The sequence below is a fragment of the Procambarus clarkii genome, chromosome 27, assembly GCF_040958095.1.
Source record: "Procambarus clarkii isolate CNS0578487 chromosome 27, FALCON_Pclarkii_2.0, whole genome shotgun sequence".
In the NCBI taxonomy this organism is placed as follows: domain Eukaryota; kingdom Metazoa; phylum Arthropoda; class Malacostraca; order Decapoda; family Cambaridae; genus Procambarus; species Procambarus clarkii.
In genome coordinates this window covers 24,960,070-24,987,459 of record NC_091176.1, presented here as the reverse complement: position 1 = coordinate 24,987,459, position 27,390 = coordinate 24,960,070, and the positions used below count along the sequence as shown (strand labels likewise).

The 27,390-nt window shown below is 40.2% G+C and overlaps 2 protein-coding genes across 10 annotated transcripts in view; both read right to left on the bottom strand.

Moving 5' to 3' along the window:
- LOC123762581 (pseudouridylate synthase 7 homolog) overlaps positions 1 to 23,156 on the bottom strand; it is an 88,256-nt gene extending 65,100 nt beyond the window's left edge. For 2 of the 5 annotated variants that reach the window (XM_045749163.2, XM_069332449.1), the window contains exons 1-5: positions 23,011 to 23,156; positions 18,324 to 18,679; positions 14,764 to 14,858; positions 11,208 to 11,834; positions 7,946 to 8,107 (exon numbers count right to left, since the gene is read on the bottom strand). In XM_045749163.2, the coding sequence (XP_045605119.1) occupies positions 7,946 to 8,107; positions 11,208 to 11,834; positions 14,764 to 14,858; positions 18,324 to 18,679 (1,240 nt within the window). In that variant the 5' untranslated portion in view covers positions 23,011 to 23,156. Of the gene's footprint in view, positions 1 to 7,945; positions 8,108 to 11,207; positions 11,835 to 14,763; positions 14,859 to 18,323; positions 18,680 to 21,419; positions 21,441 to 22,622; positions 22,646 to 23,010 lie in introns of those variants that run through there. The other 3 variants (XM_045749162.1, XM_045749164.1, XM_069332448.1) reach the window with 2 other exon arrangements.
- A 3,767-nt stretch (positions 23,157 to 26,923) lies between these two features.
- Clbn (Nuclear export mediator factor NEMF homolog Clbn) overlaps positions 26,924 to 27,390 on the bottom strand; it is a 67,839-nt gene continuing 67,372 nt past the window's right edge. For 4 of the 5 annotated variants that reach the window (XM_045749165.2, XM_045749166.2, XM_045749167.2 and 1 more), the window contains exon 20: positions 26,925 to 27,264. In XM_045749165.2, the coding sequence (XP_045605121.2) occupies positions 27,066 to 27,264 (199 nt within the window). In that variant the 3' untranslated portion in view covers positions 26,925 to 27,065. Of the gene's footprint in view, positions 27,265 to 27,390 lie in introns of all 5 variants that reach the window. The other variant, XM_069332447.1, reaches the window with a different exon arrangement.

The window sequence follows — 27,390 nt, the reverse complement described above, 5'->3', positions numbered from 1 at the left end:
TGTTATGAAGTACAAGTTCATTTTATTATTGACAATTGCTGCAGGTTTCAAGACCAGCTATGTGGTCGATTCTTCAAGAATTGACAATAGTATCCCTGTTATGTGAGGGGAATAACATACTGCTAATTATGCCAACTAATTTGAGCCAACCTTGTCTGGTTGGTGGTCTGGTCAACGAGGCAGTTAGATGCTGCTGCTGCTCACAGCCTGGTTGGATCAAGTATCCTTTGGAGAGAGTTATCAAGTTTTCTTATGAATACCAAGAGAGCTCAGTTAGTTGTGTTGCTGATATTTATAAGAGTGTTGAAAAGTCTTGGGCTCTTAATGTTGATAGAATTGTCTCAGGGCCTTGAGGCAATGTCCAAAATTTAATTTTGCCAATTTGGTATTTTTTTTTACCAGTTCACAGGCAGTACTAGATAATGTTGTGTTACGTTGCAACAAATAAGCACCAAGGGAAGGAGTCGTCAGCCAATTGTCTGTATAAAGACTATGTCCCTTCCATAAATAGTTATTTCAACCTCTTCTACAGTATAATATCTGATACATCAACTGGTGTTCCATCTATAAAACTGAGTCTAGAATAATAAAACTCTATAATCACACAACTTTAACAACTTCAGACTAAACTTGCTATGGCATTTGGTCTTAATGTAGTTAAAAAAAAAACTAATGATTGGTTCTTTAAGGGGAGGTTCTCATGGAAAAATGCATAAATGAAGACTGGTTCAATATCAATGAAACTTTTTTGACTAGTTGTATATAAAATTTGGTTCAACTGGCCCACGTCTCAGCATCATAGCATAAATTGGGAGAAAAAATATTGAATTACGTGTAAAAAAAATTCCAAAATGGTAAAAAATTAACATCAAACAAAAGTGTCAACTGAAATCATGTCTATGACTGTCAGCTATCACAATATCATATATTAACCCTTAACCCTTCCACTGCTCAGAGGTCCTGAGGACATTTACACCCCTGTGCGCAAGAAAAACAAGAATTCAAATTTTTTTTTTTTGTCTTCTAAACATGTTAATTTGTCCCCCCTAAGCACAGGAAAAAAAAAAAATCGTAGGTGACATATTTTGGGCGCAATTGACCGAGGAAGTCTGGCAAAAAGTGGGCGTTGACAGCGGTCGTCAGAGCCGGTAAGCGTCACCCGCGCTGACAGGTGGCCGTTGCCACAAAGATATTATTACCTAATTGTTTCAATGTCTCCAATTGATTTTTTCTTAGTTTTTTGCAGTAAAATTATTCAATAGTGTGTATTGAAATATATTTATATAATAAAAGGGGTGAATCATCGCTATACTCAAAAGTATGGTGTGCATATTAGTAATTCAATTATTATGTTCATAAAACAATAAACAAATAGTTTTGCTGCTATTACACTCTATACACAGGTTATATATATAAGTATCTGCATGTTTTGGTCACCATAACAAACCACTAAGTTGGTATTGAGAGTCGAAAAGCAACGAAGAGTTACCGCCACACACCAGCCAGCCACTCGCTGCCTCTCCCTCAACATACGCACTAAACTTTCTCCCCCAACAACACCATTTGTGGTGTTATTACACTATATACAGACATTATATATAAGTGTGTATATATTTTGTTCACCACAACTGTACAGCTAAGCTGATATAGTTAGTTCAGGCACTAAGAGTAGTCGCTATACACAGCTGGCGGCTTCCTCACTCATTCAAGATCACACGCACTAAACTTTCTCCCCCAACAATACTATTTGCAGTGTTATTACCCTATATACACATATTATATATAAGTATCTACATGTTTTATGCACCTTAACTGTACACCTAAGCTTGTAGTGCGCCCAAAGAGCATAGTGGCCACCCTCTAAACAGCTAGACAAATCGTGCAGACGACGTCACCTCCGTCACCCAAATGGCTCCTCCCAGCATAATCCTTTTGCTGTTATTACACTAATACACACATTATATATAAGTATCTACATTTGTGTTCACCATAGAGAACCACTGAGCTGGTATGGTGAATGCAAACAATAACAGGTGGCCACACAGTCAGTAAACGATGCTGTCTCCCTCCGTCTCTCAGCATCACTCCTCCCACAGTGCTAATTATTACAACAATCCTGCTATTATCACAACCATGGTTATTTATATCACAGTCAGGGGTCATCTGTAATATTGTCATCGCTAAATAATAACAATTATACATTTATTTTGACATTTTTCGGAGATGCTGTGGTCACAAGCTGAACAGCAATGCTGTTCGCTCATGCTGCATACGCCAGCCTTGGTTGTGCCAAGAGTACTGTGCCTCTCACACCTGAGAATATTGCCCACGATTTAAAAAAAAAAAAATGGTGTCTGTTTACAAGAGCCCTGAGGAAGCTAATGTGAACCCCGTGTAGCCGCGGGCCATTTGAATTGGGCCTGGCACCCTATGGTGTATATATACGCCATGCGCACTGTGGGACATGTTACTCAGGGCGTATATATACGCCATGCGCAGTTTAATGGTTAAAAAAATTATAATTAGTTTTATTACAAATAAATTAAGTAAATTTTTTTTAGTTTTACTTTTCTTATTTGTTTATTGGACGATTTGCACGAAACTTATGCACCTGACTGCACCTAAGCCTATCTGTAGGGTGCCAATTTTGGAGGAAATTGGTTGATGTCAACCTCAGCCACAGATGGCAGCACCTAGAATTAATTTTTTCTTATTTATTTTCAAGTAAAATAAACACATAACTTTCATTTTTTATTCAATTTTCATGAAACTTACACCTTATATGTAAAGTTTATGTCTCTAAAATCTGGGGCCAGCATTTTTTTTAAGTTCATTTATTGATTTTATAATAGCAATAAACATGATATATTTGCATAAATTTTTTGGGCGAACTTTGACTATTTGTATTAAGAAAACTAAAGATGTTTTGGAAAATCCCTTGCTACAGATCGTTTATTATACGCTAATGTGTCAGAAAAGTGTCATAGAAATGATTTCTTTTGAAAATGTGTAAAATTCATTGAATAAAAAAAAAAAAATCTCCCTTTCTATTTAAGACTGCAGTACTGAAACTTGGAACAATTGCAGCCCTTTTTATATACAACTAGTAAAAAAATATTGGTTGACATTGAACAACTTTTATTAACCCCTGCACTGTGCACCAGTTTTTGGCAAAAATTTCATGGTGCAGTTGTTAAGGACATATTTTTGTTGCTTTTATAAATGTCAGCTAATATTAATGTCAAAATGTTTCCATACCCAATCATTTTCATTTGAAATCACAAAGAGCAATGAAAACATTAAAAAACCTTAAAATATGGCCTAATTAAAAAAAATCAAACAACCCTCAGTGCAGTGCAGTGGTTAAGCTAAAACGTTGCTCCCCCCTTAAACAACACAAAGGACTTATCAATGTTCACTTTAAGATTAGAATTGCCACGAGTGCAACAAAATTAGCACATTTTAGGCACGGTATTCTCTTTCCAACTGGATTCACATATTTGTGTGAATATGAATATTCACACACAAATATTCATATGAATATGAATATTTCTGTGAAAATGTGTGAATATTAATATTCCCCCCTTGTTTCAGTAACAATTACCTGTATGAATTCCTCATATATCATATCATTCCTTCCCAAAATACATTGGTCAATGCATGTTTAGATACATGAACAATTCGGTGGAGGAGCATTTTCATTTTAATTGCACCCGTGCACCTTCTTTCTCGAGCTACCAACCATAACCCTCATTCATATAGCTAGGTATATGGGAAACCGAAGCCCAGAATGAGGAAGGGAGGGTCCCAAGGAGCTACCAAGGACCCACCAGAAAGAGGGATTTTATTACATTCAACATTTAATTTCTGGAAAAGCCTCTTAGGTGGCCCCTTGTTATGTTGCCAAGGAGAAGAAAAAAAGGGGGGGTATCTGCTAGGGGTGTAGTAGAGCTACAGAAAATAACTCCCACGAGGGTAAGTCAGTGAGAGTTAACCTCCCCAAAGCGAAACAAGGACGGCATATACAAAGTTCATTCACTAAGTAACGAGTCGCCAGCACTCTATTGGACCACCAAAACCCCCATACATCCCCATCACATATATATCTGATCAAGATATATTAGAAAACCTAAGAAAGAGCCACAAACTTATGATCATAGCTCCAAGGGAAGACTGTGGGCTGGCTAAATTTCATGACACTGCAGTCTGAGACAGACAGACCCTGTAACAAGGAACCAGGGACACCAGATCCAAGAACAGAGCATCCCCCCTGTGCACTACTAATTGTGCAGAGGTAATGTTGGATAGCCACAAATGGGAATACTGTAGTAAAAATGCACCCCAACGAAACCAACCATGTATCGATCACTATAGGACACTTTTGGAAGCCAGCCATCTCATTCTCAGTCAAAAAAGAGAGGGCTATATTTTAAGAAAATGACTTGCAGGACCAAAAGACCAAAATGCACGATTCCAGAGGAAAACGTGAAGTATCTCAACCTGACAATGGGACTTACCAGGTATGCTTTAGGCGAGGTCCAACAAAACTCAAAAGTTGAATGTAATGAAACACCTCTTTCTGGATGAACCCTGGTGGCTCCCTGAAGCTACCTTGCTGAGACTGCTCCACACTAGAAAGTCACATCGGTCACATTAATTCTGTTTGGCCTATCAGAGACCAGAGTCAGAACCTGGCCTCCCTCAGAGATGCAGGCAGTGAGTGATAATCCACCACCCCACTAGAAAAAGCCTCCAGAAAGTCAGCGAAGCTTTACAGACAACTGCAGCGTTCACAGAAAATGACGCATCAAAACCCACCAACAACTTTGCAAATGATTCATGCAGAACAAGGAATTCACTCAAACTAGTTCAAAACATGTTGATACCTATTACCACCACTAGGCAGCCTGGCTCCAGCCCTCAGCCAGCTTCCCTGGTCAGTTCTGGCATTGAGGAACACTACAACAAACCAGCGAAACTGGAGTGAGGGAGGGGGTGAAATCAGGAAGCCACTGGGGCTCCTGCATAAAGAGGAAATTCATTGCATTCAACACTGGTTTTCTGGAGGGAGCATCTGGAACTTGTTCGCTCAATAGGTTGATAATGGGAGATCAGGTCAACTGATCACATGAACGCTCTGGCACACAGTTGGCCAAAGGCTCATCCTGCTCATCCAGTATTGCATTGGTATTAAATTATGATAAACACATATACTATAATAAACTATATTAAACACAAAACTATGGGTATTAATTGGATATGAGAACATAAGAATGGAAGTAACTGCAGAGGGCCTATTGGCCCATACTTCCTCTTGATGTTTCTATATTGGTTCGAAGTCTTGAAGTGGGTAGAATATAGTTGTGCATTAATTGGCTATTGATTGCTGGTGTTGACTTTTTGATGTGTAGTGCCTCGCAGATGTCAAGCCGCCTGCTATCGCTGTATCAATCGATGATTTCTGTGTTCTTTGTTAAGATTTCTCTGGTGATGGTCTGGTTGTAAGAGGAGATTATATGTTCCTTTATGGAGCCCTGTTGTTTATGCATTGTTACTCGCCTGGAAAGAGACGTTTTTGTCTTGCCTATATACCGAGTTCTTTGGGGCTTACAGTCCCCAAGTGGGCATTTGAAGGCATAGACGACGTTGGTTTCCTTCAAGGCATTTTGCTTTGTGTCTGGAGAGTTTTTCACGAGTAGGTTGGCTTTTTTTTTTTTTTTTATAGTAACGTCCAACCTACCCATGAAAAAAAACGGCCAACCTTCTCATGAAAAACTCTCCAGACACAAAGCAGAATGCCTTGAAGGAAACCAGACAAAACAGAAAAACTCTGGTCGCTTGCAGTTTATGTCTAGCATGAGGCTCAGCTAATCGGACTGTCCCCTTATTGTGGGAAGCTGTGCTTTACGTAGCATTCAGGGTTATAATTGGTAAAGATCAGTGTGGAGTTATATGGTTTACAGTAGATGTACATGGGGTGTGGATATTTTTTGTGGTTCTTTGTGCTTGTTATCTTGTTGCATTTGTGGGCCAATTCTCGTCTGGTTTTTGCATCTCTGCAGAATCCGAGGTCCTTGATGTAGAGTACAGTGCTGGATCTTTTGTCAGGTTTGTCAGGTGCTATGCTATCCTTATCATTCTCATCTGGTATATCTTCGCTGCTGGCATTGTCGCTGGAAGGCTTCACGATGTCGGTCGTTGGTGTTTCGAGTCTGGTCAAGAAGAAGGAGGCCACAGGATGAAGGACACCCCTGTTGTTGGGTTGGGTGTAAAGTCTGCTGCAGGGGCGGCGGAAGCTGATAAAGAGCCTAATAGGCTAAAAAATCTGTACACCAGTTGATTAACAGTCGAGATGCGGAACCACGGAGCCAAAGCTCAACCCACGCAAGTACAACAACTAGGCGAGTACAAACTTTCTTGTGCAACTCTCCCCTCTTAATCAGATGGAATAGTCACCCAAAGTGGGAGAGTGAATGACTGGTCACCTGCCAGAGCGGAGACCTGAACCTCTATTTCTGTCTGTCTGTCTGTCTGTCTGTCTGTCTGTCTGTCTGTCTGTCTGTCTGTCTGTCTGTCTGTCTGTCTGTCTGTCTGTCTGTCTCTCTCTCTCTCTCTCTCTCTCTCACTGTGTCTCTGTCTCTCACTGTCTCATGTCCCACAGTCGACACTCTCTGGCTCCTCCAACTAGCCGTGGAAGGGCGTACCAAAGACAATTGGCTCCTTGTTGAAATACACTGACACAGAGGCTCTCCCTGCCTTGTACTCAACCACTCTCCACTCACAACCCTGTCATGCACATACATAAACACACACATGCTACATACTTTCACTGTTGCAACTCACAACAGTGGAAATACACTGTTATAAGGATTTAAAAAAATCATCTCCAGGAGATTGGAGCATATTGGCTAATTGCCTGGAGATGACTGGAGCAGTTTAAGGGTTAGAAAGCACACTATAGCAAACACAAAAAGTCAGGAAAATGAAAGGGTAGATGCTACACCAATAATAGTGCTCCTCAAAGCATTTATTTATCCACAAATAACTGGGTCCACTACAAAGCAGTCAAATTGTACTCCTTGAAACAGGGACAAGAGACAACAGGGATCTCATATACTTTAAAAACATGGTTACATCAGGTTACAAACCTTGACAATAAAATTACAAAAAGTAAGAGATATGATAGGTTAGTACAAGATAAATATAATTAAAGAACAGTGAACAGCAGAAGTCCAAGACTCTTCAACCTCCTACCAGCAAATATACAAAGTATTGTTGGAACAATGATGGAAGCATTCAAATGAAAATTTGACAAGTTTATAATGGATTACCAGATCATCACCAGATAAGCTTGAAACCAGGCTAGACTGCAGAACAAATAATCTGGAAATTATCCCCAGGTAATCCACATTTCCTTTTTGTTTAAACTAGTATTCAAGTTTCAAAGTCAATATGATAAGATATTCTCACAATATTAAAAGACAACCTGCCAGAAGGCCAAAAATTAACATGTAAAATCATAAGAAACACAGAATTACTCTTTTTATTGTTAATAATAATTTGTACTAAATAAGTAAATGTGTGCATAAACTGTTGTCTAAATTCATAATTTCCTGTCATGCAGAATTGTTCAATGTGTAGTTTTGTATAGCAGTATGTAGTGATTTCCCTGACATACTCCAGACACTTTGCTAGACCTAACACAACTAGTTGCTGACATTATCTTCTTGCAAGGAAGAGATAGTCAAGCGAGGTCTCTTTCATCCTACCTTGTGGCAATGAAGAATTAATAAGATACAGTACTCATAAACTCGTCATCCATACCGCAATTTGAAGAAATCTACAAGAGTAGATGAATTAGGCACTAAGAAATTTATTAAACTAGGAAAATGCAAGTCATAAACAGCATACTTCCATACAAATATAATTCACTTGTACAACTTACCTTTTCTCTTTCTGACGACAACATATCTTCCTCCATCTGGAGTTTCACCGTAGACGCTGTCAACACCACGGTATTTTGCCTTGATAGCCTGTTGAATGAGAGCAATTCCTGCCTCATCTGTAACGTCTACATTGATCCAAATTTCTGTCAGTGAAGGTAAATCTGAAAGGAGAACATGAGCTGTGTTAATGAGACAAGTATCATGAAAGAGGCATTAAAATATAAAGAAACAAAACTGTATTTATTTTTTAGCAGTCATTCTGTTGCTTCCTAAATTGAAATCCTGTGCTCATAGTCAGGCAAGGAAATATTCTGTGATTGGCACCACAGAAACCTGTGGTTTTAAATGATCTCTGCAAGGTCAAAAGTGTTTTGAAGTCATTGGAGAACATTAAATCCAGCATTGACTGGCCACAAAGTGATAAATTCACATGAATGCTAACTTCTAAATCCTGCATTGGTATCACAGGTGACTGCCAAAGGAGGAGAACTGTTAACTATCAACTGGCCTACCTTATCATCTATACTAACCACAACTAGGCAGCAGCACTAAACACCTCTAGCATCCATATTCCAAGATGCTCTTTTTTCAGTCCTATTCTCTTGGTGTCTTGGTCAAAGGCCAGGTTTCAAAGGTTTCCTGTGGGGGTGCTTCAATTCATCCAGTCTGATTTATATCTGATTACAAACAACGAACTAATATGTGGACAACTAAAATTCAGACTAGGGGATTTCTGGTGATCTACCAAGTAGTTTGGCCGCTCATTATCTTTTGTATGTTACTTGCCCTCACTGGATATGTGTGGCACTGGACTAGCTTTCCAGTCACTGAATTCAATTTTCCTCAAGCGTTAGGTTTCTGGCTGTCTCATTCCAATTCAGAGGTACAATTTGCCAAGCAGCTTCAGTTGCTCCCCATAACTGCCCCTCGGGGCTGTTTTGGGGCAGCTCGAGTCAGCCTGCCACACCTGACTCTCCACCAACCACTTGGGCTGGACCAAAGAGCAACGGTCTTGCTTCATGCAGGTCAGCGTTCAATCCCTGACCGACCAAAGGGTTGAGCACAATTCCTTTCCCCTGTCCCATCCAAATTTTTATCCTGAGTGCTATAGTCAAAATAGCTTGGCACTTTCCCTGGAGAATCAATGTCACACATCATATGACATTTTGTGCAGTTTAAGGGGTTAACCCAAGTTTAACTACAGTATATCTTAAATGTGAATAGTATATTTGAAACACTGCAGGGGGGGGGGGTTCCAATTTTAAAGCACATTCATATGGATTTATTCAAAGCTTACAACCCATCATGATGGGAATGAAGACACCACAAGCCAGGAAGTTAATACAGTGGCACCTCGACTTACGATTGCCCCTACTTACGATAATTTCGAGTTACAATGTAAATTTCATCGAAAAATGCGACTTGACATCCAATGGTGTCGTCGACTTCCGATATTTGTTGGTACACGTTCAGGTCGACCGAGCGCATGGTTCCTGCTCACGCGGTCCAACCTGCCTCAGTTTACTACAGCTACCCGCTTAGTGATGATCGCGCCTATAAGAAATTCAGCGTTTGTGGTGATTTTTTGCATTTTGAACATTAAAGTAATTATTATATATCACGCCATGAGTCCCAGGAAAGTCAGTGGTAAGGCTCAACATATGAAAACCCATGTAAGGATGACCATAGAGCAGAAACAAGAGTACAGAATGTCTCTTCCTCAACAATTAAGAAAATGTGTGCAGCATGGGGAGAATTGCAAACCTTTGCTGAAACGACTCACCCAAATCAAGCTGCAGTAGGCCGTTGCCTTAATCTATTCAATGACACTGTGATGCATCATTACAGACAAATGTTAAAACGAAGGGAAAAACAAATGTATCTTGACAAATTTGTAGTGAGACAAACAAGCACTGAACCACAACTAGGTCCTAGTGGTATTCAGGCAAAATGTAGGAGAGAGAGTACCACCAGAGAAAACATCACTGCCTGATGTGATAATGGAAGGGGATTCCCCTTCCAAACAGTAACAACTCTCCTCCTCACAACTCATCACCATCTTCCATACGCCTTCAAGAGCCTTCCATAAAGGTAAGATAAACTTAGGTACTGTACTGTAGTTAGAAAAAAACATTGTATTCAGTATAAAATGTATTTGTATGTTAATATTTTGGTGGGTGGGAAACGGATTAATTCAATTCCCTTTATTCCTTATGGGATAAATCGCTTCGACTTACGATCCGTCTCTGGGAACGGATTAGCATCATAAGTCGAGGCCCCATTGTATAGCTATAGATTTCTTTGTGTTACTAAGAAGTAATCATGGCTGTGAAGGCCACTCAACACATGTTCATTTTGTGGATGTTGCAGGAATAGTGACGCTATGATCATTAATTATTATAAACACTTTCGCGCTAACCGGACTTTTTTTTTATTATGTCTAACATTTGCATAATCATGAGACCACAACTATAGAAATCCTCCCAACTTCAAGCTTTCCCTGCCAACACTCATCCTAAGCCCTTCCTGCCCCCCCCCCCCCCCATGTAAGCCTAGGAAGCATCTAAGCCCCCATTCCCCCACCCCAAATAATGTAATCAACCTTACATAATCAGTTGCCACTGAGCTACACTGCCCAGCAATAAAATAAATTTATTTTATGATCACACTTAAGCGTTGTAGTTTTCAAGTCCATACATCCGGTCGGCCGAGCGGACAGCACACTGGACTTGTGATTCTGTGGTCCCGGGTTCGATCCCGGGTGCCGGCAGGAAACAATGGGCAGAGTTTCTTTCACCCTATGCCCCTGTTACCTAGCAGTAAATAGGTACCTGGGTGTTAAGTCAGCTGTCACGGGCTGCTTCCTGGTTCCTGGGGGTGGAGGCCTGGTCGAGGACCGGGCCGCGGGGACACTAAAAGCCCCGAAATCATCTCAAGATAACTCAAGAATCCTTCAGGATGTGAAGGAAGAAAAATTAGGTGCTATGATAAATTTTGCTCTGTCAATAATAACCGTGCTTTTTATCTAAAATTAAGGCATCCCCACCATAGGGTACTTAGAAAACGTTGAAACTTCAAGGTGATACTTATTATTTACATTACTTTTTAAACTGATTAGACATTCTTGAAATTTTCAACCTAACTTACACAGAAGGCAGGGGTACAAATATATATACATGTTGAAAGACAGCAGTTGTTTGCTGGGTCCTAACTGCAGTAAATTTATTTTTAACATAAGAGAATAACTACACAATTACTTACTCTCTTTTAAAGTGGTTTCAGTCTTCTCTGCTTTCTTGTCTTTGCTTGTATCATCCTTTTTTGTAGAATCTTTATCTTTTACCTCATCCTCATCTTTTTCATCTGCACTTTCATCTTTACTCTCTTCTTTATCTTCCTCAACTTCTTTTACCTCTTTAACATCTTTGACATCTTTAACATCTTTAACATCTTCAACATCTTTGACATCTTTGACATCCTTAGCATCTTTGACATCCTTAGCATCTTTAACATCTTTGACATCTTTACCATCTTTGACACTTTTGACATCTTTGACATCAACATCTTTTGCCTTACCATCTTTTGTTTTAACATCTTTTGTTTTAATTTCCTTTGTTTTAACATCCTTTGTTTTAACTTCCTTTGTCTTAACATCTTTTGCTTTAACTACCTTTATTTCTTCAACTTCTTTTATTACTTCAACTTCTTTTATTTCTTCAACTTCTCTCATTTCTTCATCTTCCACTACCTCTGGCTCCTCCTCATCTTTTACCTCCGCCTCATCATCTACATTTAGATTTGATTCTTGTTTTTTTAACAGGCCAAGCATTCTGTCTAATTCTCTAAACTTGACATCTGTCAGTTCTGGTGGCATTACTTCAGGCATATCTGAAAATAACAAAATCTTATGAAAACTCTACTACGAAAGCATTTGCATTATGTGTAGTATATTTACCAGAATAAAAGCAAAGGTTCTCTCAATTTAAGCTGTCATTAACTGCTAATCCATTACAATTACAATACAGCATCAAAAACTGACAAAAATATTAAAATTTCTGCTAAAATTGCAGTACAGTATTCTCAACTTTTAGAATGTGTGCATAAGAAATTTGACTGAGATGAAGTTGAAGCTGAAAATAATGTTTATATTTTTATTATATTTATAATACTATTACAATTTATTTAAACTAAAAGTTTAGATGGTGAAAGAAAATATTTATTTTTAATTTTTAGTATACACAGTACAGTTCACTAATATTCTTTTTTTGGAGGGAGCCCCTTGTGGCTCCCTGAAGCTATCTTCCTGAGATTGCTTCATACTAAAATGTCACATCAACCATGGCCACTTCTGTTAGGCCTACCAGGGACCAAAGCCAGAACCTGCTCCCTCCTTCCCCCACAAAATCGCAGAGAGCAAGTAACAATCTGCTGCGTCACCAAAAAAAGCCTCCAGAAAGCCAGCGCAACTTTACAAATACGAGGGTTCACAGAAAATGAGGCCTCAAAAACTGCCAAACGACTATTACAATCAAATCACACAGAACAAGGAATTCACTCAGATGAGTGTGAGAGTGGTCAGTACCGATTACCACTACCATGAGGCTAGGCCCCGGCTCCCAGTCGGCTCGACAAGCCAGTTCTGGACCTGATGTTGGTATCACTGCCAACTTTTAGTGCTTCCAGTCATGCCAGTTTGTAGACGAGTCCCAAAGCTTCCCACTAAGTTCCAGCCATCCTTGAACTTCCTTACACGGCCAGTTACGTGTTTTTTTTCTCTGGCGTGTTCAGGGTTCGTCTCTTGAAAGCCAGCCCACCTCTGTAGAGGGTGGCTGGTTTGGGTAGGGGAACACCTTAGGCTGTCCAGGAATCTTCATTCGTCGGGCCCTTTGTTATAGACATTCATTGTTTGTATTGGGACAGACTGGGGGGGGGGGATGTTTCAGGTGTTTGTTTACATGGCGTGCCACGGGTGCCATTCTGCAGAACAGGTAGTGGACTGTAGTTCTCATTTTCTTTGGCAAGTGTGCCTGGGGTACCCACAGGGTTTTCCTTTTGGCACTAAGAATCCCCCTTTGGTCTCTGTCGTGGTCCTTATTTAGCAAACTGGTGAGTCTGGTCTCACTTTTTGTAAGTTTGAGGGGCATTTATCATCTTTGCTACCTAACAATGATCATTCTGTCCCACGATGCTGCCTGTTAGGTCAGTAATGCTTACGACCCTAAGTCCTGTGAGTTGTGTTCTCACCGAGTCTCTGCCTTGACAGATTCTGCCTCCCAGTTGAAAGTTTTCCAGGCAACTGCCACTTTACGGACTAAGTTAGCCCATGTGAGCATTCGTGGTTTGGCACCAATCACCTCGCCAACAGCTCCAGAATTGGAGGTGCTGGTGATCTCCACCTGGACTCGGTCCACACTGCCTCTTTGCAACACAGAAAACCTTCATTCGTAAAGCGGCCACTGCCTGAAAACCCTGGACATCAGTAGGAGGGTTCGAAAGAAGAGCAACAAGCAGAGAACAAGTCCCACAAGACTCAGGGTCAAAGGTGTCACCGACCCAGCAAGCAGCATGGCAGAGGCACAAGGAATGAACATTACCATGTGGCACAGACGACGAGCAATTTGCAATACCTGCTTGATGGGGTTCTGAGAGTTCTTCTACTCCCCAAGCCCAGCCCGGGGCCAAGCTTAACTTGGAGTGGGCCACAGGCCCACATATCCACCACAGCCCGGTTGGTCCAGCACACCTCTCACATGGGTGAGGGTGGGTTCAGAAGGTGTATCCATGGTACCAATGAACCCACAGGGGGTTTCCAGGGCCTGCAGGGTTATTGTCCCTCGGCAGGTATGGCCAGGCAACTGGGAACGCCATGTTGGTAACTCCTATATAGTTCTATAGGCAACCAAATACTCGACGCCAGTAGAATGGGCAAGAGAGGTCAAAAAGGTGATTCAAATCAAGACACCAGGTGAAACCTAATACGTGGCAATGAATGGTACAACTAAGCCCCCACAGTGGCAAATGGGTACAAAGAAAAACAAAGAGCCACTGAAAAGGCCGAAAATGAAAATCATATCACTGTCTCTAAGGACACCCGACTGAGGAGGATGAGTAAGCAAGGGAGAATAGTAGACCAAGACAGCTATATAAGACTAGTGTAGTGCAAGACTGGAAGGACAGCCTCAGCACGCAGGTAAGTTCGCATGAACTACAGTGCGCCCAACAAGCCAAAATCACTCCTGACCCCAGGAAAGGCAGATAGAAAAGACAACTGGCTTACCTGAAGGGTGAGGGTCACCACAAGCAAGGAGACCCCCCTAAGAGAGCGATCCCCTGAACACTACAATGAAGAATACCATGAGAGTGCATTGGCCAGTAGTTAAGGAATGCACAGGAAAGGGAACCCTGAGCACATGTGGCTGAAACACTAAACTCCTGGCTCATGGTGCACAACCATGCACAAGAACAGCTTCAAAGCCAAAACACCACTCAGCTAATGACAGAAGAACATAGCCAGAACAACTAAAAAGGCAGCCAGACACAGGCTACATCAGGAAAGATCTGTGAGTGGAGCAGCTGGTTAACCCAGGCTGCCTCCCTCCTCTCCAAAATGAGGGAGGGAGGGAGGTGGGGCAAACGAGCTCTCCCTAGTTTTGTGAATTCCCAAATAAAGTCGCCCCTCCCCCACCACAAGAAAGTGAAGAATCAGTTAGTGATAATGGTAATGAATAACAAGACATTTTTATATACAAAGTATATACAAATATACTACAAAAAAAAAAAAAAAAAAAAAAAAAAAAAAGGAGTAAAAAATACCAACCAGGAATTTCTTCTGGCTCATCTGGGATGTCCTGGTCAGTAATACGAATCATTTCTCCATTTCCATCAACTTCATTAACCTGGAAATCTGAGTACCTGAAAAAAATTATCACATTAGTTTACAATATATCCCTATATTGTATTTACACAAATGTAAGCCACACCTTTTTTCAAAAATAAAAAACTAACCAAAGTTGGAGGGGGTGAGTGGGTGGTGCTTACAACAAAATGCAGAACTCGAAGAAAAATTATTTGGGTTCTCCTACCATCTCTAGATACTGGTGTTATCCCTTACATACTAAAAAAACACAGAAAACACCACAACACAAAAGAGGGAATAATGCAGAGGAAACAAGTTACAGACCAATAACACTAACATCAGATCCTAAAAATCTCTAAGTGTTAAGATCACAAAACACATGGAATCACAGTACTTCTGCATAACCCTGGACAACGTGGATTTACAACAGTATGCTCTTGCCTCTCACAGCTGCAACACCACTACAACATGATCTTAGATGCCATGGAAGACAAGCAAAACACTGTTGTAATATTCACAGAATATATGTTGAAGGCTTTTGCAAAAGCCTTCAACAAATGTGACCATGGTGTTATTGCACACAAAATGCGTACAAAAGGAATTACTGAAAAAAAACCAGCGTTGAATGTAATGAAACGCCATTTTCTGGGCAACTCCCGGTGGCTCCCCGGAACTTACCAGGCTGATATGCTAATGTCAGACTTTGACATCAGTCATGTGTACGGAGTTCTTATGTGCCTACCGGGGACCACGAGCCAGAACCTGGCCCCCTCAGAGAGGCAAGAGGAGCAATGGCCTATAGAAAGCCCCGTGTGGTTGGAAGCATTCTATATCTGCCATCGCCCGGGTTAGGGACCCAGAAAGGTAGGCGTCCCAAAGCAAACCCCTATTCTGGAGAAAATTGCAACCAAAAGCTGAACGAGTGGATAGAACTCCCCAAACAAAAACGAGCAAACTAGTATGACGTCATTCGTCATCGCGCCGCTGTCTGCACAGCCCCCCCCTCCCCGGGAGGGGGAAGGGGAAGCCCCAGACCTACCGCGCCAGCAATCCACACTCCAGTTCTGAGGCTGGATGTCAAAACGCGCGAAAAAAAACGCCGATCGGAGGGAGGGGGGATGCCTGGGAGCCTCTGGGATTAATCCAGAAAATGGCATTTCATTACATTCAATGTTGGTTTTCTGGGGGCAACGCAACCGCCTTTCCTAATTTTTCTGTCCCGTTTCCAGACCAAGTAGCCTCTTGGGAATATGACCTCATTTAAAATACCATCTTCAAGTTTTGTCTCTGTGTGCAACAATGCCTGGTGTCTGCAGCTGTATTACATCACTTGACTCCAGTATCTTTGATCTCACTCCATCTATGTTGGTGTATGCAATTTTCAGGAACTTGTTCCCCCCCTCTCCTTATTCTTCACTCCCCTTCTCTCTAATCCTTTTGTTGGTTTGCCTTTATGTACCTCTTTACTGGTTTGCCTACCCCTATCGCTTTGTAGAAAAAAAGAATTGATTTCTTCTTCATTCCTGCTCTCATTTAAACGTTTTGCCTCAGCGAGCTTCAGTTTCAGCTTCTCTGTCTTCTTTTGAAAGATCTCGTCTTAACGACCATACTTTCCGTACCTCATCACTTTGTAATTTTCTAGCATTCCTTAGTACTTCTTCTATCTGTTTGGTACCGTTTAGGGTGATCCTCAAAGGTCGATCTTTCCCTTTTACATACTTTCCAATCCTCCTGTAGTCGCAGACATTCTTGATGGTAGTAAGACCTTTCTCGAGGCCAACAATTTTATCTACTACTTTCTCTTCTTCTACAGCTCTTTCTAACCTGAAAATTATCTCCTGTTCTTTGCAACCAAACATTATCAGAGACTTACTTCGATCTACTGTGTTTTGCTCCAATTTAGGATTTGATGCCAGTTCCTTTCTGACTTCCAGCCTAATGTTTGTTTTATCCTGGTTGCTGCCACTCCTGGTGTGGTAGCCACACCTCGTTGCTTTTTGACTCACCATACCAACTTAATGGTTCGTTATGGTGAACAAAACACGAAGACACCTATATATAACCTATGTGTATATAGAGTAATAACAGCAAAACTATTTGTTTATTGTTCTTTGAACATAATAATTGAATCACTAATATGCACACCATAATTTTGAGTATAGCGATGGTTCACACATTTTATTATATACAGTATATAAATATATCGCACTACACACAAAAATCACAATAGTGTGATACATCAAAAGAACAAATCTACAAGGGCCATGATGAGGGTTCGAACCTACGTCCGGGAGGAACATAGGTTCGAACCCTCATCGCGGCCCTTGTGGATTTGTTTATATCACACTACACACTATTGAATAATATTACTGTAAAAAACTAAGAAAAAATAAATCAGATATTGAAATAATTAGATATTAATATCTTTGTGGCAACTCCCATCTGACAACTTGGGTGAAGCAGACCTCCTCCAAAGCTTGCTCTGTCAATGCCTCTTTTCTGCCAGACTTCCCTGCTCAATTGCAGCCAAAATATGCCACCTATGACTATTATTATTTTTCCCATGATCAGGGGACACACACGAACAGTTTTATAAGAAGAAATATTTTATTTTATTTTTTATTTCTTGCGCCTGGATGTGTTGCAGGCATATTTACAAGAGCAGCCCAGGAGTTAAAAGGAGCCTTGCCTCTGCCCAGTGTCCAGCAGAGAGAGCCCCGCAATCTATTGAACCGTAACCCAGTTAGCTTTGCTGGCCGACCAAATAGAATCACACTGCACCCTTGGAAAAATCGACAGTTGGCATGGGACTATTCTTGAGTATCCACCCTGGTAAACACATACATCAACCTTTCTGTCGGCCAAGTAGGAGCCGCTGCGACACAGAGAAAGAGACAATTCAACCAAGTACGGGGAAATAGATCAACGGTACAACTTCGTTCCAATAGGATCTGAGACGCTTGGTCCAAGGGGAGAGAGCACAAGAAGGTTTCTTAAGATTTTGATTCCATTCTTACTGAAACTACAAGAGACCCTAGAGCTGCAAGTTTTCTATTCCAGCGCCTCAGTGTGGCGATCCAGAGGGGAAATGCCCGCTGCATCCTCGGATCCTGCCCAGTGTTGGAGGAGTTTGAAGAAATCTTCAATCTTTAGGAAACAAACTTCCCTTTATTTTCTCGTAATGATCACTTTTTGTAACCAATCAAATATGTAACTGTATAACCCTGCATAATAAAGTATACAACATAAAAAAAGGGTGGAATATATAGTTTATATTTTCAAGTAATTGAAAAAAACAAGTGTGGAAACTGTTCCCAGAAGGCAAAGAATAGTGGTAATGTGCAAGAGAATAGTAACAATGTTGCATTTATATATCATTGTAAACAACTAATGGAGCGAGTAGCAAGTGCAGGAATTATGGAGACCTTAGCTCACTAATTGTCATGGGCAAAATGTACAGTATAGCATAATAGCAAAAACAGTTGAGGAGACTAAAACCAAACCAAGAATATAACTCTTACCTTTGCTTTATGATGCCAAAGAAGCCAGAATGTTCTCCAGCATAGGCAGTGATACCAATGTCCTCCTCTATTGATGGCAACTTTTTCTTTTTTTCATCTTTGCCTTCCCTGTCCTTAGATCCATCCTTGTCACTATCAGCATTCTTTTTATCACCTTTCTTTGAAGGTTTATCATCTCCAGATTCCTTATCATCTAAGTTTATGACCTCTTCGGCAAATTCAACATCTTTGGTGTCGGCATTATCAGAATTTAGCTCCACCACGTCATCTACGTCATCTTCATGGTCATTTACTTTTTTCCCTTTTCCATTCTCCATAACGTCAGTGCTACAATCAACTGAAACTTCATCCTCCATCTACAAAGATTGACAAACATTATGAATTAATGCTAAACATAGACATTTACTATTACTTTGTTAAGTTAATAATTGTATGTCCTCTATTTTCAAAATTAATCTATTAATGCTGTTAGTATTACAGTATAACTATTACTATTGTTTACATTGTCCTTTTTATCTAAATAATCAATATCATAATTTGCATTACCTTTTGTAATATATAAAGAATCATCATAATCACTAATATTACAATTTTCTAGAGTAACTGAATAATGTACATATTTTAGACAAAGCCAATTATTTATATATGAATTATTATAAATGAATTATGAAAATGATAAATGAACAACTATTTATGAATACAATAAAGATATGAAATTGAATCTAGACACTGCTATGCCAGGCCAATTGTCAAAAACATTTTGTTTTAATACTGTATACAGTAAAATTGTCTACCGATCTCGATGAGGAATGCATTTTTAGAAATCCAATGCTGAGCAACTGAGTAAATCAAACTTAGGATTATATGTGAAAAATAGGTTACTGTATTTTACACACACGCATGCATGCGTGCGTGCATCACATACATACATACATACATACATACACACACACACACACACACACACACACACACACACACACACACACACACACAATAAATATATATATATATATATATATATATATACTGTATGTATGTATATATATATATATATATATATATATATATATATATGTATATATATATATATATATATATATATATATATATATATATATATATATATATATATCTATCTATCTATCTATCTGAGCTGAGTGGACAGCGCTTCGGATTCCTAGTCCTGAGTTTCTGGGTTCGATCTCCTGTTATCTTGAGGTTATCTTGAGATGATTTCGGGGCTTTTTAGTGTCCCACGGCCCGGTCCTTGACCAGGCCTCCACCCCCAGGAAGCAGCCCGTGACAGCTGACTAACACCCAGGTACCTATTTTACTGCTAGGTAACAGGGGCATAGGGTGAAAGAAACCCTGCCCATTGTTTCTCGCCGGCGCCTGGGATCAAACCCAGGACCACAGGATCACAAATCCAGCGTGCTGTCCGTTCGGCCAACCGGCTCCCGGTCCCTGCTAGCCATAAATAGTAACACAAAAATCACTAATTGGTATTTTTAAAATTACCAGTTGAAACTTATGCAACTCACTGCAACCACAAGATGGTAGCACCTTACCACTAAACAGGATAGGCAGGAGCCAACCCCAACACTTTAAGCTTAGGCTATCCAAGCAAATTCAGGAAAGAGGGGACTAAAAACAGTGGAAACAGGAGCATTTGAGGGACATTTGAGGGACTGCCCTCAAAGAAGTACTAAACTGTTTTCAACATCCTATTTCAGAGTTGAAGCCCATCCGTTACTTCAAGATCCAGTTTCCCCACCTTGAAAGGGAAAAAAACAGGAATGGCACTTACCCCAAGCTGGAAATATGAAAACCCAGACCCATAGTAAACTAGATAATAATGCTAGTCAACTTACCAGTAATATTTTTATACAGTAGTCCTATAACAATCACAGCCTAGTCTGGGACCAAGTTTACCTGGTGATTATCTGTTTGTTGCACACAGGCCCATATAGCATGGATGATCCAGAATTCCTGTCAAATTCCTACTAAAAAGACTCCGAGGTTAGGATGCCATTTCTTACCCAGAGGCCTCATGTCTCAGAAGGAAGATGGCCATCCCACATTGACAATGTGGCAAGGTGCATTGGAAAAGTAACTGGCCTCAGATATTAGTCTACCTCCAACATTCACAAACCCTTATGTCAGACAAGTAGTTTGTCAAAAATAAAGCATCGAGAATGGCATTGAAATCATGAACACAGGTGTTCACATAACTTAACCACTCAACAGGTAAACTAGCAACAGGACAGGAGTACTAGCACCACAGACCACTCAACAGAACAGGAGTGTCTCAGAATAAGGAGCCATGGAACCAAGGGTTGAAAAATATAGCATAGATTGGTAGAGCCATAAAGCCAAAGAATAACAAGATCATAAAAATCTTCAACTTGCCAGCCACAAAAGGCTTAAGAACTAAAAATAATCATCTGAAAAGCTATTTAGATAAAGACTAAAACCCCAGAAAACCCAATAAAACTTGTTGCACACCCAAAAGTGAAATCCATACAGGTACCCCATCAGTCAGAAATGTCATGGATCACCCAGCAAACCCACATTTGGTGCATGCTGAATCTGAACCAAAGTGATTTCAACAATCATAGAGGAACTGCCAAAACTCAAAAAGAGAAAGGAGAAACAAGTCTCCTAGATACAACCAAATAGAAATCAATACTTGATATAAAGCAATTGAAAAATAAGTCAATGCACCCTGTAATGTCAATCTAAAAAGGTATAGAACACACACAAAAGTAAAAAAAAAAAAAAACTCAGGGGTTAGACCTGTGGTTCCCAAAGAGTGCAGTGTCTCAGTGGTGTGGGGAGAAAGGATGGCAAAGGTGGTGGGAAATTTAAAAGACAATTGTAGACATATTGATGTGAACAAGGATTTTCAGCTATGACAAAAAAGCTGTCAAAGCTATTCAGCTATCAAAGACCATACAAGAGAAAGGCTTCTTTGTGTTGATTAGACGAGTTTGGCTCAATTTAGGCATAATATAAATGCAATTACTTGAAAAAAAACAAGCTCAATGAGTTTGTATACTTGAGTGTGGAGTGAGTCATATTCAAAATACCCACCAGCATGAGTGCTCTCTCTCTCTCACAGGCTATACTGGGCTCCGATTAGTGGAGGATGACTCATCCGCAGGGGAAAGACACATGCACGAGGCAAGACTCCAAAGAAGAAAACCCGCACCTAGCTGAACAGAAACCCGTGACTTCACCTGCTAGTCTTCGTACATAGCTCCACCTATTGGCAGTCCACCAGCTCTTCACCAGTCTTCTGTTCCATCCCTCATCTAATTTTGAAGACTAGGATAGCTTCTACCTTTGCCTCAGAAGACTGCAGACTCAAGGTGAGCCTCTGCTAATTCCATAGCTCTTATAACCTTGTGGAGGAACACCGACATCAACCAAGCTCCTTCACATTACTTAAGATTACAATTGTAAAAGGCTTATCTATAAGTATCTGTAAATATGTTTTGGGAATGACTGTTTTAATAGTTATTTTTTAAAATTTCTGGATAACACATGATCATATTATTTATATTTAGTACAGTAGTGTTTTATGTTATGAATCAAGCACTAAAGAGAATTTTATGTATTTATTAATACAGCTGTAATTAATTTAGTGCGGAGTCAATTTTTATCCGAATTAAATAAGTTGTGACGCATGTTAAAGAGTTTGGAACCACTGGGATCACCACTTGAGACAGCAACTAGATGCCCTGCTGAGGCATACAGATCACACGCTCACACTGACCTTATTGGAAGCTGGCCACCAACTCTTACTATAATACATATCCTATAATGCATATGAATAGAAATTGTTCTGAACAGCACCTCAAGTGAAAAACAAAAGGTTAGCATCAGCAATGACAGACACCAGACACAGTTAAACAAAGTAACAACAAATTCTGAACTTTGTGGAAGTTCAACAAAGTGCACCTGAAAAGTTAGAGAGAAAACACTCCACAAAACACAGGAGAATATATTGCCTCAAGCCTAACAAGGCAAAAAAACAAAACCCAGCACCCATGCTTTGCTAAACCTAATTAAACACTCTGACACCTAATACAGAGCATGACCCCCTTAAAATAAAAACATTTACCTTATATACAGTACTAACCTAAAACCTAATGGTTCAGGTAAGAAGTTTATAATAGTCATTCAATACAGAGTGAAAAGGCACTACACATTGATCACTATAACCAAATTATTAGAGCAAAGAAACAAGTTCAATGTATTATATAAGATGGTACTGAGCAATGTGTTCCCTACATTTCTCGTACGTTACTCGAACATCTTAAGGAATCCTTTGTTATAATGAAACTGGTGCTGGGTTAAGATGCACATCCGCACTTCCTTGTCTTTCAACAAGCATTATGTATGGAGGCGGCGGTGACTGAGGGAGAGGAAGGCGGCCAGAGGCGGCGGCGGCATCAGCCCGGCCGCCCACAAGGCTCAATTATGCGGCGGCTTGGCCCGTCCACCGTGGCCTCTCCGTACACCTTCTCTTTTACTACTTAATTTACTGTTTTTCCTTCTCATAACGATACATGCTCACCCATGAAGATTCAACAGCATTCCTGCATTATTTATAGTTATCGATACGCTGAATAAGGTACACATAAAGCGTAAAACCTGAGAGTGCTTCAATGTGGCTTACCCTTGCTTGATGTTTTGATGTGAGTAGACGCTGCCTAGAGGCCCCACGTGTAAACCAGCGTCAAGCCTTACTCCTTTCTCTCTAACATTTACTCTTGAATTTGCATAATTGCAATTCAAGTCCGCAAAAAAGACTTTTGATTAAATTTATTTACAGCCATTTATGATACTAAAGAGCTACCAGGTGTCACAGAATTATTGAAATTTTATAGTCACTCGCTCTCATCCTTGTCATGTACGATAATGTCTAAACTTGTGTACATGAGAATGAACGAAGGCGGCCTCTCATAAGCAACACCTTAACGCCTCCTGCCCAAAATAAAGCAGTTTTTCTAACACAGTTGAGTAAATTATACAATATATCATAAAATATTCTCTTGCGGAGTAATCTTCCCTAAGGGCAAGACATAAATCCTTAAGGTGGTCATCCGTTGTGATGCACGCGGCGAATGTTGCCAGAGCAGCGGCAACGTTCAACTCCAGCAAGGCCGCGTAATTTAAAGTAGTCTGATGTGTAGGGAGGAAACTAATTATATATGCAAATATCTTATGAATATTGATTTTTAAAAGACTGCTGAGTAAATCCTCTTTAACGTATATTTGCGTATACATGTTTGGTTGATTAGACAAAGAGTTTAGTAGTTTCTTATATTAATTTAGTATAGTCTTAATACAGCAGTCGGTTTGTTGGCAATGTATTGAAGTGTCGTAGTAGCTGAGACGAAGCCTGGAGCAAGGCAGAGAGTTGAGTGAGGCCGGGGATATAGAGCTCGGATGCGGGGAAAGTGTGTAGTGTGTGGTGCTCTGAATGCAAACATAGTTTTAAGAGTTCGAGTGCGGGACGAGAGCTTGGATGTGGCCAAAGTCTGCCCTGTAGCGAGGCTGAAGCGTTTTGTAAGGATAGGAACTGGGCTTGTTGAGTGTTACAGTGTTGCTGGTGTTGAAGATGTGTGGTATCTCTCAAGCGGCTGTACTGAAACACTCTTGGAGTTTAGACTGACTGACTGATTGATTGATATATGAAGCTTAAGCCACCCAAGAGGTGGCACGGGCATGAATAGCTCGTAAGTAGTAGATTTTTTGTTTAGTAAATGTATACTGTGTAAGGTAGCTTTTAATCTTCAAGCTGCTATCGCGGGGGAGGATATTGCTTGACAGTGTTTATGAGGGTGTCCAGCTGCTGGACACCTTTTTTGACCACAAGAGTGGATGTGTTGATGGCTTCAGGGTGGTTACTGCAGGATTCAGGGACTCTTAAAGCTCTTCTAAGGTCGTGGGTTGCTTGACATTCCAGGACAAAGTGAAGTAGTGGCTTTTCTGTGACAGTTTGGCAGAAGATGCACTCTCTCTGTCGGGGTTCACCAATCTCCCAGTTGCATCTGTAACCTAGACGTAGTCTATATAACCCAACTGCTATTTCCCAGTGGATTCCTTTTGGGATATTTAGCCTTTCTAACTTGGTGGCCTGAAGTTACCATATTGTAGAGGGCGAACCTTCAGCTACTCTCTGCTGTAGATGGGCTTTGTTGAGGTGTGAGTTTTTTGGTGATGGTGTTTTTTATGTATTCTAGGCTTTCTTATCTTATGATTTCGGGGCTTAGCGTCCCCGCGGCCCGGTCCTCGACCAGGCCTCCTTTTTTGTTACCCCCAGAAAGCAGCCCGTAGCAGCTGTCTAACTCCCAGGTAACAGGGAATTGGTCAGGATTGACACCAGAGCGAAATAGACTCATAAGAACATAAGAACAAAGGTAAATGCAGAAGGCCTATTGGCCCATACGAGGCAGCTCCTATTCTATAACCACCCAATCCCACTCATATACTTGTCCAACCCGCGCTTGAAACAATCGAGGGACACCACCTCCACCACGTTACGCGGCAATTGGTTCCACAAATCAACAACCCTGTTACTGAACCAGTATTTACCCAAGTCTTTCCTAAATCTAAACTTATCCAATTTATACCCATTGTTTCGTGTTCTGTCTTGTGTTGATATTTTTAATACCCTATTAATATCCCCCCTGTTATGTCCATTCATCCACTTGTAAACCTCTATCATGTCACCCCTAACTCTTCGCCTTTCCAGTGAATGCAAATTAAGCTTTGTTAATCTTTCTTCATATGAAAGATTTCTAATTTGGGGAATTAACTTAGTCATCCTACGTTGGACACGTTCAAGTGAATTTATATCCATTCTATAATACGGCGACCAAAACTGAACTGCATAATCTAAATGGGGCCTAACCAGGGCAAGATATAGCTTAAGAACCACACCAGGTGTCTTGTTACTAACGCTTCGATTAATAAATCCCAGTGTCCTATTCACCTTATTACGAACATTCATGCATTGATCCTTTTGTTTTAAATTCTTTCTAATCATAACTCCCAGATCCCTTTTGCAATCCGACTTCGCAATCTCAACACCATCTAGCTCGTATCTTGTAACTATCATTATTACCTAGCCTCAGAACTTTACATTTATCAGCATTAAACTGCATTTGCCAATCATTTGACCATTTCAAAGCCTTATCTAGATCAACTTGAAGTGATAGTGAGTCCTCCTCCGAATTAATTTCCCTACCGATTTTCGTATCATCGGCAAATTTGCAAATGTTGCTACTCAAACCTGAATCTAAATCATTTATATATATTATAAACAACAGAGGTCCCAGGACAGAGCCCTGAGGTACTCCACTAACAACATTATCCCACTCTGACTTAACCCCATTTATACTAAAAACACTGGACTCTGTCCAGTGTTCTGTCTGGGAGCAGACAGAACACTGGACGCGTGATCCTGTGGTCCCGGGTTCGATCCCGGGCGCCAGAGACAAACAATGGGCAGAGTTTCTTTCACCCTGATGCCCCTGTTACCTAGCAGTAAATAGGTACCTAGGAGTTAGTCAGCTGTCACGGGCTGCTTCCTGGGGGAGGAGGCCTGGTCGAAGACCGGGCTGTGGGGACACTAAACCCCGAAATCATCTCAAGATAACCGGAGATCGAACCCAGAAACTCAGGACTACGAATCCGAAGCGCTGTCCACTCAGCTGTCAGGCCCACTTAGTTGGATTGGTTGGACAGGCTATTGATGTTGTTATAGATTCAGCTACTAAGAACATAATAACAAAGATAACTACAGAAGGTCTTTTGACCCATACGAGGCAGCTCCTAATTATAATCACCCAATCCCCATTCATATACATAATGACTAAGGTAACTGCAGAAAGCCTATTGGCCCATACGAGGCAGCCCCTGTTTATAACCACCCAATCCCACTCATATACATATCTTACCCACGCTTGAAACAATCGAGGGACCCCACCTCCACCACGTTACGCGGTACTTGGTTCCACAAATCAACAACCCTGTTACCGAGCCAGTATTTACCCAAGTCTTTCCTAAATCTAAACTTATCCAACTTATACCCATTGTTTCATGTTCTGTGTTGATACTTTTAATACCCTATTAATATCCCCTTTGTTATGTCCATTCATCCACTTGTAAACCTCTATCATGCCACCCCTAACTCTTCGCCTTTCCAGTGAATGCAAATTAAGCTTTGTTAATCTTTCCTCATAAAGATTTCTAATTTGGGGAATTAACTTTGATCCAACTTTGTCTTAATGATACCAGTGTAACTTGAAAAACCAGAAAATAAAAAATATTTATAAAATTGAATGCTGTATTTGTTTGGGTGTAATAAAATTCCACTTTCACATTCATTTATAAACTTCTATTATCAGTATAGCACAATAACTATTCCTTCACCTTTAATTACTACTTATATAATATTTCATACAATCAATAATTGCATAAAAATACACAAAATAATTTATTCCAGATATTTTATGTAAATATTACAGAATTTTTTAACTTTGTACGTACTTATTTGCCTATTCCTATTAGCATTACTGTATATTAAAGAAAAAACTATATATTATATATATATTATATAATATAGATTACAGTATTTATTTATTTTTAAGATGCACAGACTGAAAGAATACCTTTTGAAAATAAGTACAAGAAAAAACTAGATTTAGGTCTGAAGGTATTTGGCTATTTTCTTATTTTTGTAATATTTGGTGCAGACACTTTGACTTTTCCTGGTAGATTTCTTGCTAAGTCTTGATCTCGTACAGCTCGTAATAATTCCTTCTCCCGAGAGGTACCCGACTTGTTACTCAGAAAAACTGCCAGTGCAGTTTTGCAAGCTTTTCCCTTTTTTCCAGGACCAGGGGTGAGCTTAACTTTGTACCTGCAAGCATAATACTGCTACATTAATATTACAGTATGTGGAATACATGTAAACCATCCATTCATTATCAGATATTAATAATGACAAATATCACACATCTTTTCCATTATAATATTCACACAATAT